The sequence below is a fragment of the Lytechinus pictus genome, chromosome 17 (genome assembly GCF_037042905.1).
Source record: "Lytechinus pictus isolate F3 Inbred chromosome 17, Lp3.0, whole genome shotgun sequence".
NCBI classification, from domain to species: domain Eukaryota; kingdom Metazoa; phylum Echinodermata; class Echinoidea; order Temnopleuroida; family Toxopneustidae; genus Lytechinus; species Lytechinus pictus.
In genome coordinates, this window is record NC_087261.1 from 26,991,910 (window position 1) to 27,007,610 (window position 15,701).

At 38.5% G+C, this 15,701-nt stretch overlaps 1 protein-coding gene across 2 annotated transcripts in view; it reads right to left on the bottom strand.

The window, feature by feature from the left end:
- The window catches only part of LOC129280940 (nucleolar protein 10-like), a 40,149-nt gene that overhangs the window by 10,732 nt on the left and 13,716 nt on the right, over positions 1 to 15,701 (bottom strand). For both annotated transcript variants that reach the window (XR_010296188.1, XM_064111801.1), the window contains exons 8-17: positions 15,146 to 15,292; positions 14,502 to 14,580; positions 13,728 to 13,877; positions 12,226 to 12,345; positions 6,501 to 6,627; positions 5,417 to 5,595; positions 4,537 to 4,620; positions 3,344 to 3,517; positions 2,356 to 2,594; positions 1,107 to 1,203 (exon numbers count right to left, since the gene is read on the bottom strand). Coding sequence is in view for 1 of the 2 variants with exons in the window: in XM_064111801.1 (XP_063967871.1) it covers positions 1,107 to 1,203; positions 2,356 to 2,594; positions 3,344 to 3,517; positions 4,537 to 4,620; positions 5,417 to 5,595; positions 6,501 to 6,627; positions 12,226 to 12,345; positions 13,728 to 13,877; positions 14,502 to 14,580; positions 15,146 to 15,292 (1,396 nt within the window). In the remaining variant the exon portion in view is untranslated. The remainder of the gene's footprint in view (positions 1 to 1,106; positions 1,204 to 2,355; positions 2,595 to 3,343; positions 3,518 to 4,536; positions 4,621 to 5,416; positions 5,596 to 6,500; positions 6,628 to 12,225; positions 12,346 to 13,727; positions 13,878 to 14,501; positions 14,581 to 15,145; positions 15,293 to 15,701) is intronic.

A 15,701-nucleotide genomic window follows, 5' to 3' on the forward strand; every position in this document is an offset into this window, starting at 1 on the left:
AGGCAAAAGCGATTTTGTGTCTCGCCCACTTCTGAAAATAACCAGAAATATCGTGATTTGCGAGGGCACGCAACGGAATTGTATCGAAACTTCATTGTGAAATGACTGGGATGGAATAACACTTGTCATAAGAGTCTTGCACGTAAACTTTAATGTTGACCTGAAAATGACCTTAGATCTTACCATGTGACCTCCGACTGCAGCATAACAGGCAGGTCACCTAAGTACATCTACCATCCAAGTTTAGTTGAAAAGTGACATGCGGTTGCAAAGTAAGGTGTCATAAGAAAGTCTTGCATGTAAACTTTAACGTTGACCTTTGACCTTACCATGTGACCTCCGACTGCAGCATAACATGCAGGTTGCCTAAGTACATCAACCATCCAAGTTTGGTTGAAAAGTGACTTACGGTTGTGGAGTTAGGTGTCATAAGGGAGTCTTGCATGTAAACTTTAACGTTGACCTGAAAATGACCTTTGACCTTACCATGTGACCTCCAACTACAGCATAACATGCAGGTCCCCCCAGTCCATCTACCATCCAAAGTTTGGTTGAAAAGTGACTTACGGTTGTGGAGTTATGTGTCATAAGGTTTGTGACGGACGGACGGACGACATTTGGATCCCTTAGTCTCGCCTTCACCTCTGGTGGGCGAGACAAAAAATAAATGCGAACGAGGTTACATGCATTGTACACGCTTGCGCACGTTCGCGGAAGTCCTTAACACACGGTGAATGGCGGAATTTCCAGTCCAATCAGTGGTACGATTTTGCATATTATTATTTAAATTTTGAGTTCAGGAGCAGAATTCAGCGATGGCAACATGTTGCATGTATTCACACATAATATTTTACATATTACCATGTCCAAGAACCGTGGTTGCATTTGCTGCCCCACGAAAATGAAAAACTAGAGACATTTTCCTTGCCCATCCCATAGTCTACTATGTAGGGACAATGATTTTCGGTTTAACAGTGACTGGTTCTTTGAACCGGTTTCCACAAAACTAGTGTTAGGAACGTAATGAGAAGGGGGTCTATTCCGTTGCCTAAAATAGGTCAGGCAAGGTTCAAAATAAAAACACAAGATGCAAAATGTTGGCATACCTTGACAGACTTGAAGCTGATTTGTTGATTTCCCAAAGATGATGATGATTTCCTCAAAAAGTCTGCTTCTTTTTCTACCCTCTCTGCCAGGCTGGCTCTGCACAATAAAATCAAATATTATTTTTCATTCGGCATAATCAGCAAACAAAAAAATATGTATATAAGCAATGGGAAATTGTATAATTACATGGATGCCGGGGAAAGAAAAAGATTTACTTAATAACTATAGCCTCTTAACAATGTTGCATGGACACCACATTCATATATCACATGCAGTAGACTGTCATGTCTGAAATTATCTTGGTTGATTTAATAGTAAACCTTAGTGTTACACCAATTTTGTTACTGAAGTGATCATTGGAAGACATTTCGTCGGCGGTCATACGAACCGTCGTATCACACATTCGACGGTGCAAACCCATTTCAGAGAAAATCGACTTCAAAGTTTACTATGATTTTCACACTTAGTTCCCCAGCCTGACAACGTACGGTATTCATTGCTTGAAAAGACCAAGAAAAGACCGAGAAAATTGCTTGACATTGGTATCTTTATTTTCACACAAAAATAAGGATCCGAGAAAATGTGGCAAGAGAGCTACATGCTTGTTATTTCGGTTTGAGCAACTTAGATTTTCCCTATACAAAAACTCCACGGGGAAAAAGCGATACGATGTTTTGGCTGACCGCGTTTTCAATGCGCACGATCAGTCAAAATGTTGTATCGCTTTTCACGTGCAAAGTCAAAGCAGTGCCCAGTGCTGATACGACGGTTTGGTTGACTGCGCGCATTGAAATCGCAGTCAGTCAAAACGCTGTATCGCTCTGTTACAGTACACGTTTCCAATGGGATTTGCGCATTTTATTAAAATTTGTATGCCATCGCCGTGGAAATCCTCTCATATCTCAGAACAAAAAATAAATTGCTGCCTAAAAATTTAGTTATGAATAGAGTAGGACTTGTACTTTCATTTTCTGCAAAAATTTCAAAATTGATTTTGTTGTTGTTGACCAATTTGACCGATACGACAGTTCGGATGACCACTGACGATTTGTTTGTTTTATTTTTCACCATGCATAACAAAAATAAATTGACAGAAAATAGTGTAACATTAATAATGATACATAGTAGGTACTGAGCAGTTTATTTCCTACTTTAAATGAGTGCCTAGTTTAATTGAGACACATTTCTAAAAAAGTGTTTTCATGTCACAAAAGTGGACCCATCTCTGAAAAGAAAAACTGTACTCACGTCTTTAATCTCTTCATTGCTCCGTCCGTTTTCTTCGATGCCATGCTGAACTCCTCCCCTGATTTCAGCTCGTAGAATTTTGGTCCCGACGTCTGACTGTCCCGTGCTGCTTCTCTTTTCATCTTCTTCTCCTGGCGGAGAGCGAAGTGTTCCCTCCGAAGCTCCTCCTGCCATGACCTATCGTCCTCATCGGAGCTGCTGTCTCCATCGCTGCTCGCGTGTCCTTCCATTTCTTCATCCTATAGTCAGGAACAAATAAACAAAAACAGCCTCTTTCATTATAATAATACTAGTAATGATATAATTGAAACTACAATGACAATAATAATAATAATTAAAATAACAATAATAATAATAAGAAGAACTACAACAACAACATGAACAACAATAATAATAACATTATGTTTTTCCCAGATACCCCACCTCAATAATAAAACTGGCCTACCAGCGGGCCCTGCAGAGTGTAATGTGCAATATTCCCCCTCTCAGTGCTAATATGTTGAGCACCTGGCTAGTCAAAAGGCACAAGCTCTGTGATTTTTCAAAGAGTCTTTTGTATGACTTGGCCATGGATAGAACCACAATGTCTCCGCCATAAGGTGGGACTTTCGGCGAGGCCTATATTTCAATATCTATATCTACGAATCAAAAGTTTCATATATTGCTATATTTCAAACCTTTAATCAACCAAGTAGCGCTTTGGAAATAAGATTACTGAGCAAATTTGTCAATTCTCTTGCTCACATTTATTAGCCCCTAACATTATATTCCTGTTGTAGCAGAGTAACTGTAAGTGACCAAAAAAATAATTAAATGGCAGCACCAACACAAAGGGAATATAAAGTTGCAGGCCAATAAATTTGAGCAAGAACATTAAAAAAGTATAAGGATTCAATGCCAAAATCTGTGGGTCTATACCAATAGCATTATGTAAACCAATCAGAAAACATATGAAGAGAAAAAATGGAAAGGGATTCGGCACACAAACCTGTGGATCTAGTTCCTCAAACTGTTCCACAATCGCCGGCTTCTCTCTCTTCTTGGATTGCTTGTTGACCAAAGGTTGGACCAGCCTAAATTCCTCACTCTGCTCGTCAACCTGGTAGTCTGGATTCTTGAAGAGCGCCGAGAAACGATCATCGGACAAGATGTTGGCCGCCCCCTGCAAACACACAAAATCATGTGTTAGTAACACTTATTTCATGCTACTTTGCATACTTATATAAGTTGGATAGGAAATGGGTATTCAGGTAACTCCAGACTTGCCAACCTTCTACCAAAAAAAAAAGTATTCTTAGAGGGAAAAAAAGTACTTTGTGACAAAAAGGAGTATTTTAAAAAAATTCTCAACATAACAATTGCCAGCCTGTAGTAGTGAGATTGGTGAAAAAACATGTGAAATGACTGTACTTGAAAACTTGATAATTTAGGTTGACTTAGGCAGAGTTACCTGTACTTTCTTGGATATATTTCTATAAAACTTCCCTAAGTTCCGATTGTGACAATTATGGGCCTAAAATTAGAGTTAGTGTAAAATTTTGTTTAAATTGCCAACATAATCAGCTAGCTCTTGTTTTGCTATGCTCATCCACAGCACAGAGAAATGCATGTTTGGGACTACAATCACAAATGTTTGGCCAAAACATTTCAGCTCCTTATTGATATTGAATATACGTGTAAGCGCTGAACTGGAGAGCAATCCTTTACGGTGAACTGTTAAGTTATATTCTTCCTAAATAACATGAAAAGAAATTGAAGAAAACTTTGTCTTCACTCCTCCAACAATAGGAAATTGATCTACATTGTGCTGCTTTCTACCAAGAAGAAATAAATAAACCAGGGAATAATTTTGCTTTACAAATTTGAATAGCATTTTTGGTCATATGAGAAAAGGTCTCAACTAAGTAATGCACAGTCCTATGTAAAAATATGCTATACAAAAGATATGCATAGCAGTCTTTCAAATTGCGATGCAATACGGGGAAAATTATTCTTTGTAAAGGTACCCAGTAATTTGAAGAATAAAATCGTCAGGGTTCCCACAGAAATTCGAAAACAGAATTCCATGACTAAATCGCAGCTTTCCATGACTTACAGTGACGTCCCGGGAGTTATGTCGAATTTGAGATGTCACAAAACTGGGGAAAATGAAAATCATGAACACCAATTAGAATACTGCACCTCTTTCTTTGCTTTCTTGGCCTTCTCTGACAGTTGCTCTTCTTGGAGTTTTTCCGCGAGGGCAGCATTGACTGACGGCAGTTTCTGAAATAAAAAAAATATAAAACAAGCAACACTCTACATTGTCTCTTTCTTGCAGGCCTTGTCTTTGTTCCTGTCAGTCCCTGGACCCTCGAACACCAAGTCAAGTGATTGATATTATTATAGCTGATTTTATGGTCAATTGCATTGGTCGTTGTGTGCAATCAACTGAACATTTTAACTGTATGATCAATTGGTAGGTTTTTTGTCTCATGGCTCAATGATTATTACATGCTGAATCCATAATAGATCACCTCAGTCGTGTAACACAAACTTACAATCAAAGTCGGATTCAAAATAATGATTTAATATTTCAAGATTAATAAAAAATAACATATTGTGATACACATTTTATGCATAATGCAGGGGAAAAAATACCCATGCTAATTTCATTACTAGACTACTGATATCAACATCATGACCACCATGAGCAACCACTCCTCCTCTTAATGACTATCACTATTCTCATCACAATAACCATCAGCACCGCAATAATTAACAGCACTATCTCAATCATCATGTTCACCATCATCATGATATCCACGACCACCAAGAATATCATCATAACCAACATCGCCAAACTCATTACAATAATCATTAAATCATGATCATCATCATCATCATCAGATCACCATCATCATCACTATCATCCCCACAACAATCACCACCACCACCGTCATAACATTATCACAATAATTATGATCAATACTACCATCACATTCTCATTTACCACCATCAGCATCATCAGCGTCATCATCATCATCATAGACATCAACATCACCATTATCATCATCATTACCTTGACTTTGACACGGCTAGTTCGCTGCTCCTCAATCTTCTCTTTGATCTTGTTTTTCCTGTACTCCTGGTAAGCGAAAGGATCAGCAATAGATTTAGCCTTGTGATAAAGCCTGATGTCTATGAAGTAGCCATGCATGTAAGCTCGAAGCAGGGACGTGCCGATTAGATGGCTCAAACCTAGAAACACAAATGTAAATGTAATAATTTTTACCTTGAACCATTAACCCTTATTAAACTTTATGACCGCGCTGCTCGCTGACTTTTTACTTTCAAGTCTTGCGCATCATTTGGGACCAGAATTTGCGACGCCCGGGTACGCAGTTCCGAAATTAAGCTACATTGTCAGACCAAAATTGCTCAGATACACGATTCCGTGTACAAAGTCAATGCAAATTGTGTTTTTCAACCAAAAATCATAAATGTAGGATTTTTTCTAACTTTTGTTGGTTTATTGGATTTATTTTATGCTATTTATGATTGCAAAAGGGTCCCCAACAAAGTTCATTGGAAAAAACAATAAACAAGTGGAACGCCGCTGGCAGTCTCACCTAAAGCAGCAGAAAAGAATACATTCATATGATAAAAAAATGTCCATTGACCCAAAATTGCCTTTGACCATGATCATGTGATCTAGCGTGTGTGCAAAATAATCATTTATACTTGATTACCCTTATGTCTATGTTTCATGAACTAGATCCATAAACTTTCTAAGTTATGATGCCAATTCAACAAATACCCCCAACATGACCAAAGTCCATTGACCCTAAATGACCTTTGACCTTAATCATGTGACCAGAAACTCGGACAGGATGTTTAGTAATACTAGATTACTCTTATGTTAAAGTTTTATGAACTAGATCCATAAACTTAAACTTATCCCAGAGCAAGTACATCTGTGAAAACCTCTGGCAAGATGCACAGCACGGAATAATTTTCCTGGTATTGCATCACAATTTGCCCCACCTTTGAATACTTCACTAGAAGTCTTATGTGTAGTTACTTTTCCATAGGACAAGCACAATCATTCCCCAAGATATTTTGTGAAGGACTCCCCGAATCCGGAAGGAAAGCTTTATACAAACCTAGGCTCTCAAGCTCTGTCTTTGTGACGAACTTATAATCATCGTAGACGGTCGATGCTGGGTTCTCCTCCAGTTCCTCTGTCAAACTGTCCAAGAAGGAACACCATTTGGGAGCCTGTCCAAGACCCTGAGAATTAAAAGCAAATTATCATGAAAGGTTGGATAATTTCATCGTCAATATCAGTTGTCATCATCTTCATTCATCATCATCACCATCATCACTACCACCACCATCATCATCACTACTACCATCATATCATCATCATCATCGTCAATATCAGTTTTCATCATCTTCATTCATTCATCATCACCACCACCACCACCACTAGCATCTTCATCATCACTACCACCACCACCATCATCATCAATATCAGTTGTCATCATCATCATCATCACCACCACTACCACCACCACCACCACCATCATCACTACTACCATCATATCATCATCATCATCGTCAATATCAGTTTTCATCATCTTCATTCATTCATCATCACCACCACCACCACCACTAGCATCTTCATCATCACTACCACCACCACCATCATCATCAATATCAGTTGTCATCATCATCATCATCACCACCACTACCACCACCACCACCACCATCATCACTACTACCATCATATCATCATCATCATCATCGTCAATATCAGTTTTCATCATCTTCATTCATTCATCATCACCACCACCACCACCACTAGCATCTTCATCATCACTACCACCACCACCATCATCATCAATATCAGTTGTCATCATCATCATCATCACCACCACTACCACCACCACCACCACCATCATCACTACTACCATCATATCATCATCATCATCGTCAATATCAGTTTTCATCATCTTCATTCATTCATCATCACCACCACCACCACCACTAGCATCTTCATCATCACTACCACCACCACCATCATCATCAATATCAGTTGTCATCATCATCATCATCACCACCACTACTACCACCACCACCACCATCATCACTACTACCATCATATCATCATCATCATCATCGTCAATATCAGTTTTCATCATCTTCATTCATTCATCATCACCACCACCACCACCACTAGCATCTTCATCATCACTACCACCACCACCATCATCATCAATATCAGTTGTCATCATCATCATCATCACCACCACTACCACCACCACCACCACCATCATCACTACTACCATCATATCATCATCATCATCGTCAATATCAGTTTTCATCATCTTCATTCATTCATCATCACCACCACCACCACCACTAGCATCTTCATCATCACTACCACCACCACCATCATCATCAATATCAGTTGTCATCATCATCATCATCACCACCACTACTACCACCACCACCATCATCATCACTACCACCATCATCATCACTACCACCACCATCATCATCATCATCATCATCAGAACAACCAATCCAACCATCACTCCCTCTCAACCCTGATACCATTACCATCATATCTCCCCATTCCCCTACCACCTCTCCCTCTCCCTATATCTTTTTCCTCCCCATTCAGCCATTCCATTTCCCTGAAATCCTTCTCCCGCCCCCAACCCTCGCTACACAAACAAGATCGATCCTTACTGGTATGAATTATGAGAGTTGCACTCTACCCCCCCCTTTCGTCCATACCATCTTCATATAAATCCTCATGTGTCCCCCCTCCCCCTACCTTCAGAACTGTTACACAAACAAGGTCGATCCTTACTGGTAATAAAGTGTGAGAGTAATTTCTTCCTCCCTTTTCGTTTATACCATCTTAATCTAAATCCTCCCATGTCCCCCCCACTACCATACCTATTACACAAACAAGATCGATCCTTACTGGTGTAAAGAATTAGAGTAACCCCCCCTTTTGTTCATACCATCTTGCTCCAAATTCTTCCCCTCCCCCTACCCCCCTTCTGTTACACAAACAAGATAGATCCTTACTGGCAACCAACGTTCTCGCCAGGTTCATTCTGACGCTTGGCGGCGCGAAGCGATGATACGCAAGCCGCGCAGCGGCCTTGGTGCGTGCGAAGCACGCACGGGGGGAGGGTTGCGGAATGGGGGTGTCCCCCCTCCCGCGCGGAGCGCGGTAGCTATCAAAAATATCAATATCGACGAGCTTAGATTGCTGCTAAATGCACCACATTTTATGTCTATTTAATGCTTTTCCGGCCACACAGCCGTAACGGTTGCGCGAATTGCGATCGATTGAAGCAGAAAGGCAAGTACTGATGAAAAAGGTCAAAAGAAAAGATTTAAATTCAATCTCATTTTATACTTACAGTTTATAGATTCATTCACATCAATGACATCGATAATGTACTCCATACTTTCCAATGTCTAGATCGCTACGTCCTTAGAAAGTGCGATTCATTTTGTGAATGCGTGTCAAAGACCGACTACATCTACGGACCGCATGCGCGCCGCGCCACGCCCTTACTCAACCCAAAGATTGTTCCGACTTTGTTTGGAAGCCTCGGAAGAAAACTTCCGAGGCTTCCAAATAATGGGCATCGGTATTCATGAGACGATATAATTTGCATGTTTGTTTTGTTTTCAGATACTCACTGAAACTATAACTCTCATAATTAAGACTTCTGCTGATGATGTTTATACTAATAATATCCAATCAAGATTCGTTTATCACTGTCAATTATTGCTATGTTCATTTGTATTGTTCTATACTCGCCTATAAAATAATGAATGTGTCCATCACGAGCGGGAGAAATATTTTTAGTCATTCATCATACTTTAATATTACGATTTTGTTCTTATTATAATTAATTGCGATTTAAATTTTTTTTTAAGTAAAGCTTAATTGACAGGAAAGTAGATTTATACTCACTGTCAATTATTGCTATATGTTCATTTGTATTGTTCTATACTCGCCTATAAAATAATGAATGTGTCCATCACGAGCGGGAGAAATATTTTTAGTCATTCATCATACTTTAATATTACGATTTTGTTCTTATTATAATTAATTGCGATTTAAAATGTTTTGAAAGTAAAGCTTAATTGACAGGAAAGCAGATTTGTATTTTTAAATAATGCACTATGTAGGCCTACAAATACAGCGTGCGTGAAAGAGAGGAAGAGGGGGGGAGGGTTGTAGCTAGGATGGTCGAAGGGGGAGCGCGAAAGGGGAGGGGTCGTGGCGTGGACAATGACAAGGGGATATTGAGATCGTACGTGTGTGTGGGATTGGTGAAGAAGTCAATATTCGAAGCGAATGCATATTTATATACATGTCTATACTACTACTGATGATGACGGCTGAATAATCTTTCTTTACATGTATATTTTGGCGATTTTAAATTTTAAAAATATTTTCTTGCACCATGAGTGGGAAGATCGAGGTACGTGATTCAAATAAATTGCATCAGTTTTCAAGTTACAGAAATTCACGAACAGATTATTAAAATTGAAAAAAAAAAGAGTCAGAAAGATCTTTTTATAGCCCCCATCCAGCGTAAACAACATGAAGAATATTTGAGGTCACGAAACCAGCTGATTCGCATTCATACAACAGGTTAACAGGTCACGCACATGGTACACAGTCATTCCGAGGGCGGGAATTCGGGGAAACCCGTTTTCAAGCACAATGATTGGCTCAACCCAAAAAGTGAATACTAATTAGATCACGTGCCATCGGCTTTGGGGCGTCTCGTTCACATTCCAACTCATTTCATAAATATAATCCACTCGCAGTAATTAGGCTAACGACGTTGTAAAGATAACTCTATATATAAAACACAATTCCGATATAAAACATATATAACGACATAAGTGAAATTGAAAAATTCATCCAGCGATATTCAAATTATACTAGCGACTCATGTGGGCGTGGGCAAACGAGAAATACATATCCTCTAAAACGTTCACACATATCAACTTCAATAATTCGTACTTGAAATGCAGGGGCCGCGGAAAGGTCTTGAAAGTGGGGGGGGGGGGCTGACCATCATGCAAAAAACGCAATCAGGTGGTCCTGTTTTTGTACACGGTTTTGGAAAAAAAAGTGGGGGAGCTGAAGCCCACCCAGCCCCCCCCCCCCTGTTTCCGCGGCCCTGAAATGAATATCTGTGAATGAATTTTCAATTCCACTTTGTTGAATGTGTACTTTTATTGAAATCTATTGAATCACGTACCCCTCCCGACCAAGTCCAAGGGTTGATTTTCCACTCGCCATAAAGATCATGCAGCCACAATCACAGTAGTCACATCCATAAAAGAATATTAATTTAATTCGCTCCGAACATTGACTTCTTTTCGCCAATCCCCTCCCCCCACAAAGTCACAAACATCCCATCATTTTCATTTACATTGCCCACGACCACCTCCCATTATTCTCTTTCTCCTTTACACAAATTAATTTCAAATAATATTTTATTTTAAATCGTAGTTGTTACCGGGAGTTGTTAAGCAATTGTACAACAAATTCATGAAGCATTCACTGTAATGACTAAAAACATTTCTCAGGACGATGACAGGTGCGTTCATTATTTAATTGGCAGGCAAAGAGTAATAAAGAACAATACAAATGAAAATACACTGTACGTATAACTCACATTAAAAAATTAGTCGTAATATGATAAAAAGCGTGAATAAAATTAATAAAGATTATTACTTATGAAAATTATAACAGATTCAATGAATATCTGAAGAAAAAAAACCCATTCAAATCGGTTTTGGATCCCATCTAATTTTGGAAGACTCGGATAGATTTTGATGCCATGTGCGATTTGTATTATGTATGTGGCCATGGCGAGCGCTAGTGCAGTGACACAGAACTTGTTAGACACACCGTCGCGAAATTAATCAACACTTTCAAAAGATCGATGTAGAGATCAAGACTTTGGAAATTATGGAGTAAAATTGGAATATGAATGTGAATAATCATTTTGCTGTAAGTAAATGAGTTGGACATTATATCAATCCATTCCTGTGGCTGTGGCTTTGTCATTATTAACGTGATCTTTTAATAATTTTCTCAATTCGTTCTACGGCAGTGTCATCAGAAATGCATTCAATGAATTTGATGTAGCTATAATAAGGCTGGGGCCTGGGACGAGATGAAACTAAATTTCGATCGAATTTTTATATTATTTTTTGACACACTTTACTTTTGACAAAATAAATGACAATATCAACTGAAATTCGTAACATCTAAATTACATTGCCCAACCCAGTAACCCACGGTACCCCTCTCTTCTCACTTTATTTTTGAGCGTATTTTACTACCATTTTAAAGACGTAAATAATGAGAGCAATGCGATACGCAAATGCGAGGTAAACATCTTCGCACTTCCCACATAAGAGAGAGAGAGTTAAATTGGGCCTCGAGTCGAGGTCGTATCGTATACAGCATAGTAGCGAAGCAAAGAAATCCTGGGAAGAAATCGTGGAAGAAATAATCGACAAGTTTATTTTAGGATCTGAAAAGCAGATTGTTTTTATTTTAAATATATTATTCAGTTTTTTTGTGTGGATCTAGGCCTGTTTTACAGTTGTCGGCCACGGTTGTCGGGGAAGTTCACGGTTGGCGGATTTGCCCTGAAAATTTTCGGGGTTGTCGGCGCCCGCCAACCGTGACGCGTGGTAGCGAGAACGGCTTACTGGTATAAGTATGAGAGTAACTTCCTCTTCCCCTTTCGTTCACACCATCTTACTCCAGATCCTTCCCTCGTCCATCCCCTCCCCACAGACTAGATAGATTCTTACCGGTATAAAGTAGGAAAGTAGCTTTGGAGCTTCACAAGCCATCAGCATAAGCCCTGAGTTCGGAACCAGGCACACATCGTTGAAATCATGTTCAGCCTCTACCGTCACATATGGTTTACCCTAAATATATCAACAACAATAAAAAATAATTTAGTTCACCCTCCAAATTTCCCCACATCATAGCATTCAATTGCACAATTAAAATTCAAAACAAAATACATGTACATAAAAGTAAAAAAAAAAAATTGTAAAGTAATATGCTTTTCGGAGTTTCTGTGAGTTTGCTGATTTAACGAAAGAGGGGCCGTTGTTCTTTTAGATTCTTTTTACATTCTTTATATGCAGTTACAATAAATGTGCAATCACCAGCTCTTGTATGACTCTTTGGATGGCCAGCAAATATAGGTCACTGGATGAGTAGAGATAGGGGAGACGGTCTATAAGAAATGCAGCTATCTTTGATTGGCATCTGGTAATGAAGGGCTTTGAAAACAAGGCAAATCTTTTTTAAATCAACTAAAAAAGATTTTGATATCACAAATGCAAACAAACGTTCTAAAGAGTTTGCAAACCTCATCCGAAACGTTGGTGAACACAAACTTTGCTACATACTAGGCATTCGCTACCCAGTGAGATAACCCCTATTCAACACTTAGCAGAAATGTAGTCAAGGCTGGCCTCAAGGCCACATTTAGCCACGCTCTGCCTTCACCTCGAGCCAAGTCAGAGATACAAGCTATATGGGAGGTACCAGCATCGACTACATCCCTGACAACTAGCTGATATCATGTAGAAGCATTGTGGTGTAGCGGTTCGGACTCTCGCCTTGAGGGTCGTGTGTTCAAATCCCACTGCGGCCTAGCGTCCGCTGGCAAGGCGTCAATCCTTACCCGGTAGGATGCGAGAGCCTATGCAGTATGCCTAGCAATTGAGTCTTGGAACTCTTGTTGGAATGCTCCCCAGGGAGTGGAGAGGGTGCATACATTGTGTGCGAGCATGCTAGAATCCGATGATCGGGGTAATAGTAACGGCAAGCGCTTAGCAACAGTATGTATTAAGCACTATATAAATGTAGTTATCATTATTCTAGTAAGGTCTCTCAAGGCTGCGCAATACCCCATGTCTGCGCATAGGCATATCTGCGCGATTAAAATGACTCAAAATGGTGGAGTGTATTGAATTTAAGGCATTTTTCTTGTGAAAGCCTAAAAATGCGGCCTTTTCTCATCAAAATCTCTGAATTGTGTGTAAAGTGAATGGATGCCCAGACATGGGGCACCATTTTTTTGTTCAAGCTAGAAATGACCGGCTGACATTTTTTTACAAGAAAATCATATATTTCTTTAAAACTTTTATGAGAATTTTGGCACACGTAGTCATAAGAATATAAAGAACATTATCAAGTGAAATTTTGTGGAGTAAAATAAATTCATATTTAATCTTTATTAACTTAAATTTTTAGATGCCCAGACATGAGGCCCCCCCTTCATTTATTATCTTACATCTGACTGGTTCCATATCTTAACAGCTCTGCTGTCCGAGGATACAACCATCTCTGTTGCTGGGCTGAACTCCAGGCTACGGATAGCAAGACCATTCCTGTGATCTTTGACCAATGTGGGTTTGTTGGAACGGATATCATACAACAGTATCTGGGATTGGGAGAAAAAAATCAATAGATATATTTTCAATCTTGACTGACTGAAATCCTATGTCTATGACAAAGTTCCGTTGTTCTGTACTTAAGTTTCAAAATACTAAATATTTCTTAAATATAATATTTTGAGGTAAGAACTGTTGACTCAAGTACATTATTCATTGTAAAAAACAAACTTTATTGACCAACCGAAGGAACACATACACATATGTGCACACAGATGAGTGGCAAATAATTTACTAGCAAATTGTACTGACCGCACAAAAACGTTGTTAGCCTAACAGAGCGCTAAGCCTAAGAGTAAGCCCAGACGCATCTTTTGGATTGAAGAAGTCAAAACATTTATTTTACTTTAAGAAATTAATCATATTTTTTAAGAAAAGAGAATAAGACTTTGGTTGTTTAGAAAAATCACAAATACCATAGTTACAATAGATAGATAATGGTAATTAATTTGACCACATAAATGTATTAATATTGTTATGATTCTCATGTTGAATTTGAAATAAATCATAAAAAATCACAATATTTACAAAGGATTTACATGATTGAATAATAAAATCATGGAATAATGTTCATGCACATAAATGAAATTTCTGAATAAATTAGTTACATGTACCTGTCCTGTTGATGTTCCCACAGCCATTCTCATTGCACCGTTGAAAGCTAATGATGTGACAGCGGGTACTCCTTTTACCCTGAATAACAAAAAAGAAAAAAGAAAGCAAGATTGAAGTTGTTTCACAATGGGTTAAGTGACCATTTCACTTTGTTCAGATTTTTTAAAAAGTTCTCATTTTGGTTCTTGGAAAGGCGCTTAACGTAAGACTTATCGTGTAAAAATACTAGTCCAATAGGTTCATACTATCATATCTACAGGAACTATGTTAAAACTTTAGGAATGTAAACCAAAGTTTCAAACTGAAAGAGGTTTGGTTTCAATGACTACATATAAGGAGCGAAGTTTACCCCTAAGACAAGTAGTTTTTAATAAAAGCAGAAAAATTAGAGAACAAAAAATTGATGAGAGTTTGATGAGGGTCTGATAAAAATCCATCATAGAATAAGAGTTATGATTTTTTAAAGTTAATAATGACGTCATATTTCCATCAGCTTCCCCATACATCATGTAAAGTAGTTTATATTGATGCTAGATCCTGAATTTCCAACACAGCTGACATTTGTTTGAGCTCCCATCGGTTCTGAGATACGTAATACTTATGCAAAATTATTCCAAAAAAACATTCAAGCTAATGTACTAACTGTGTCTGGGATGTAATGCTGCTCAAAGCGCAGTCAAGAACCCCTGCTTTCCGTCTCGTCCTCGGATCCCAGCACTCCACCCGTCCCTCGATGGTCCCCGCAGCCAGCAGCTGATGAACAGGGTTGACTGAACAGGTATTGATGGCCCTGTATAAAGACAAAGAAATGAAGAATACTTGGCCCTCAAAGAATATTTTGAATAATAAGTATAATAATAATAATAATAGAATAATAAAAAAATAAATTATAATAAACATTAATATAAAAGTAATAATAATAATACTAATGATATGATAGCAATGAGAATGCCAATAATGATGATGAAAATGGTGATGATGACGATGGCAATAATGATAATAATACAACACTAGTACATGTACAACTAATAAACAGTTCTTTTATAGCGCAAATAACATTATGATATTGAGTCTCTATGCACTCCCAAAGTATTTGGATATCATTAAGCCTAGCAGCCTTTTAAAGCACACAAGCATTTCAAGGATTTGATTTCTACCAGGTGTACATGAAGATTTCATTCCTTGATTACACTTGAAGG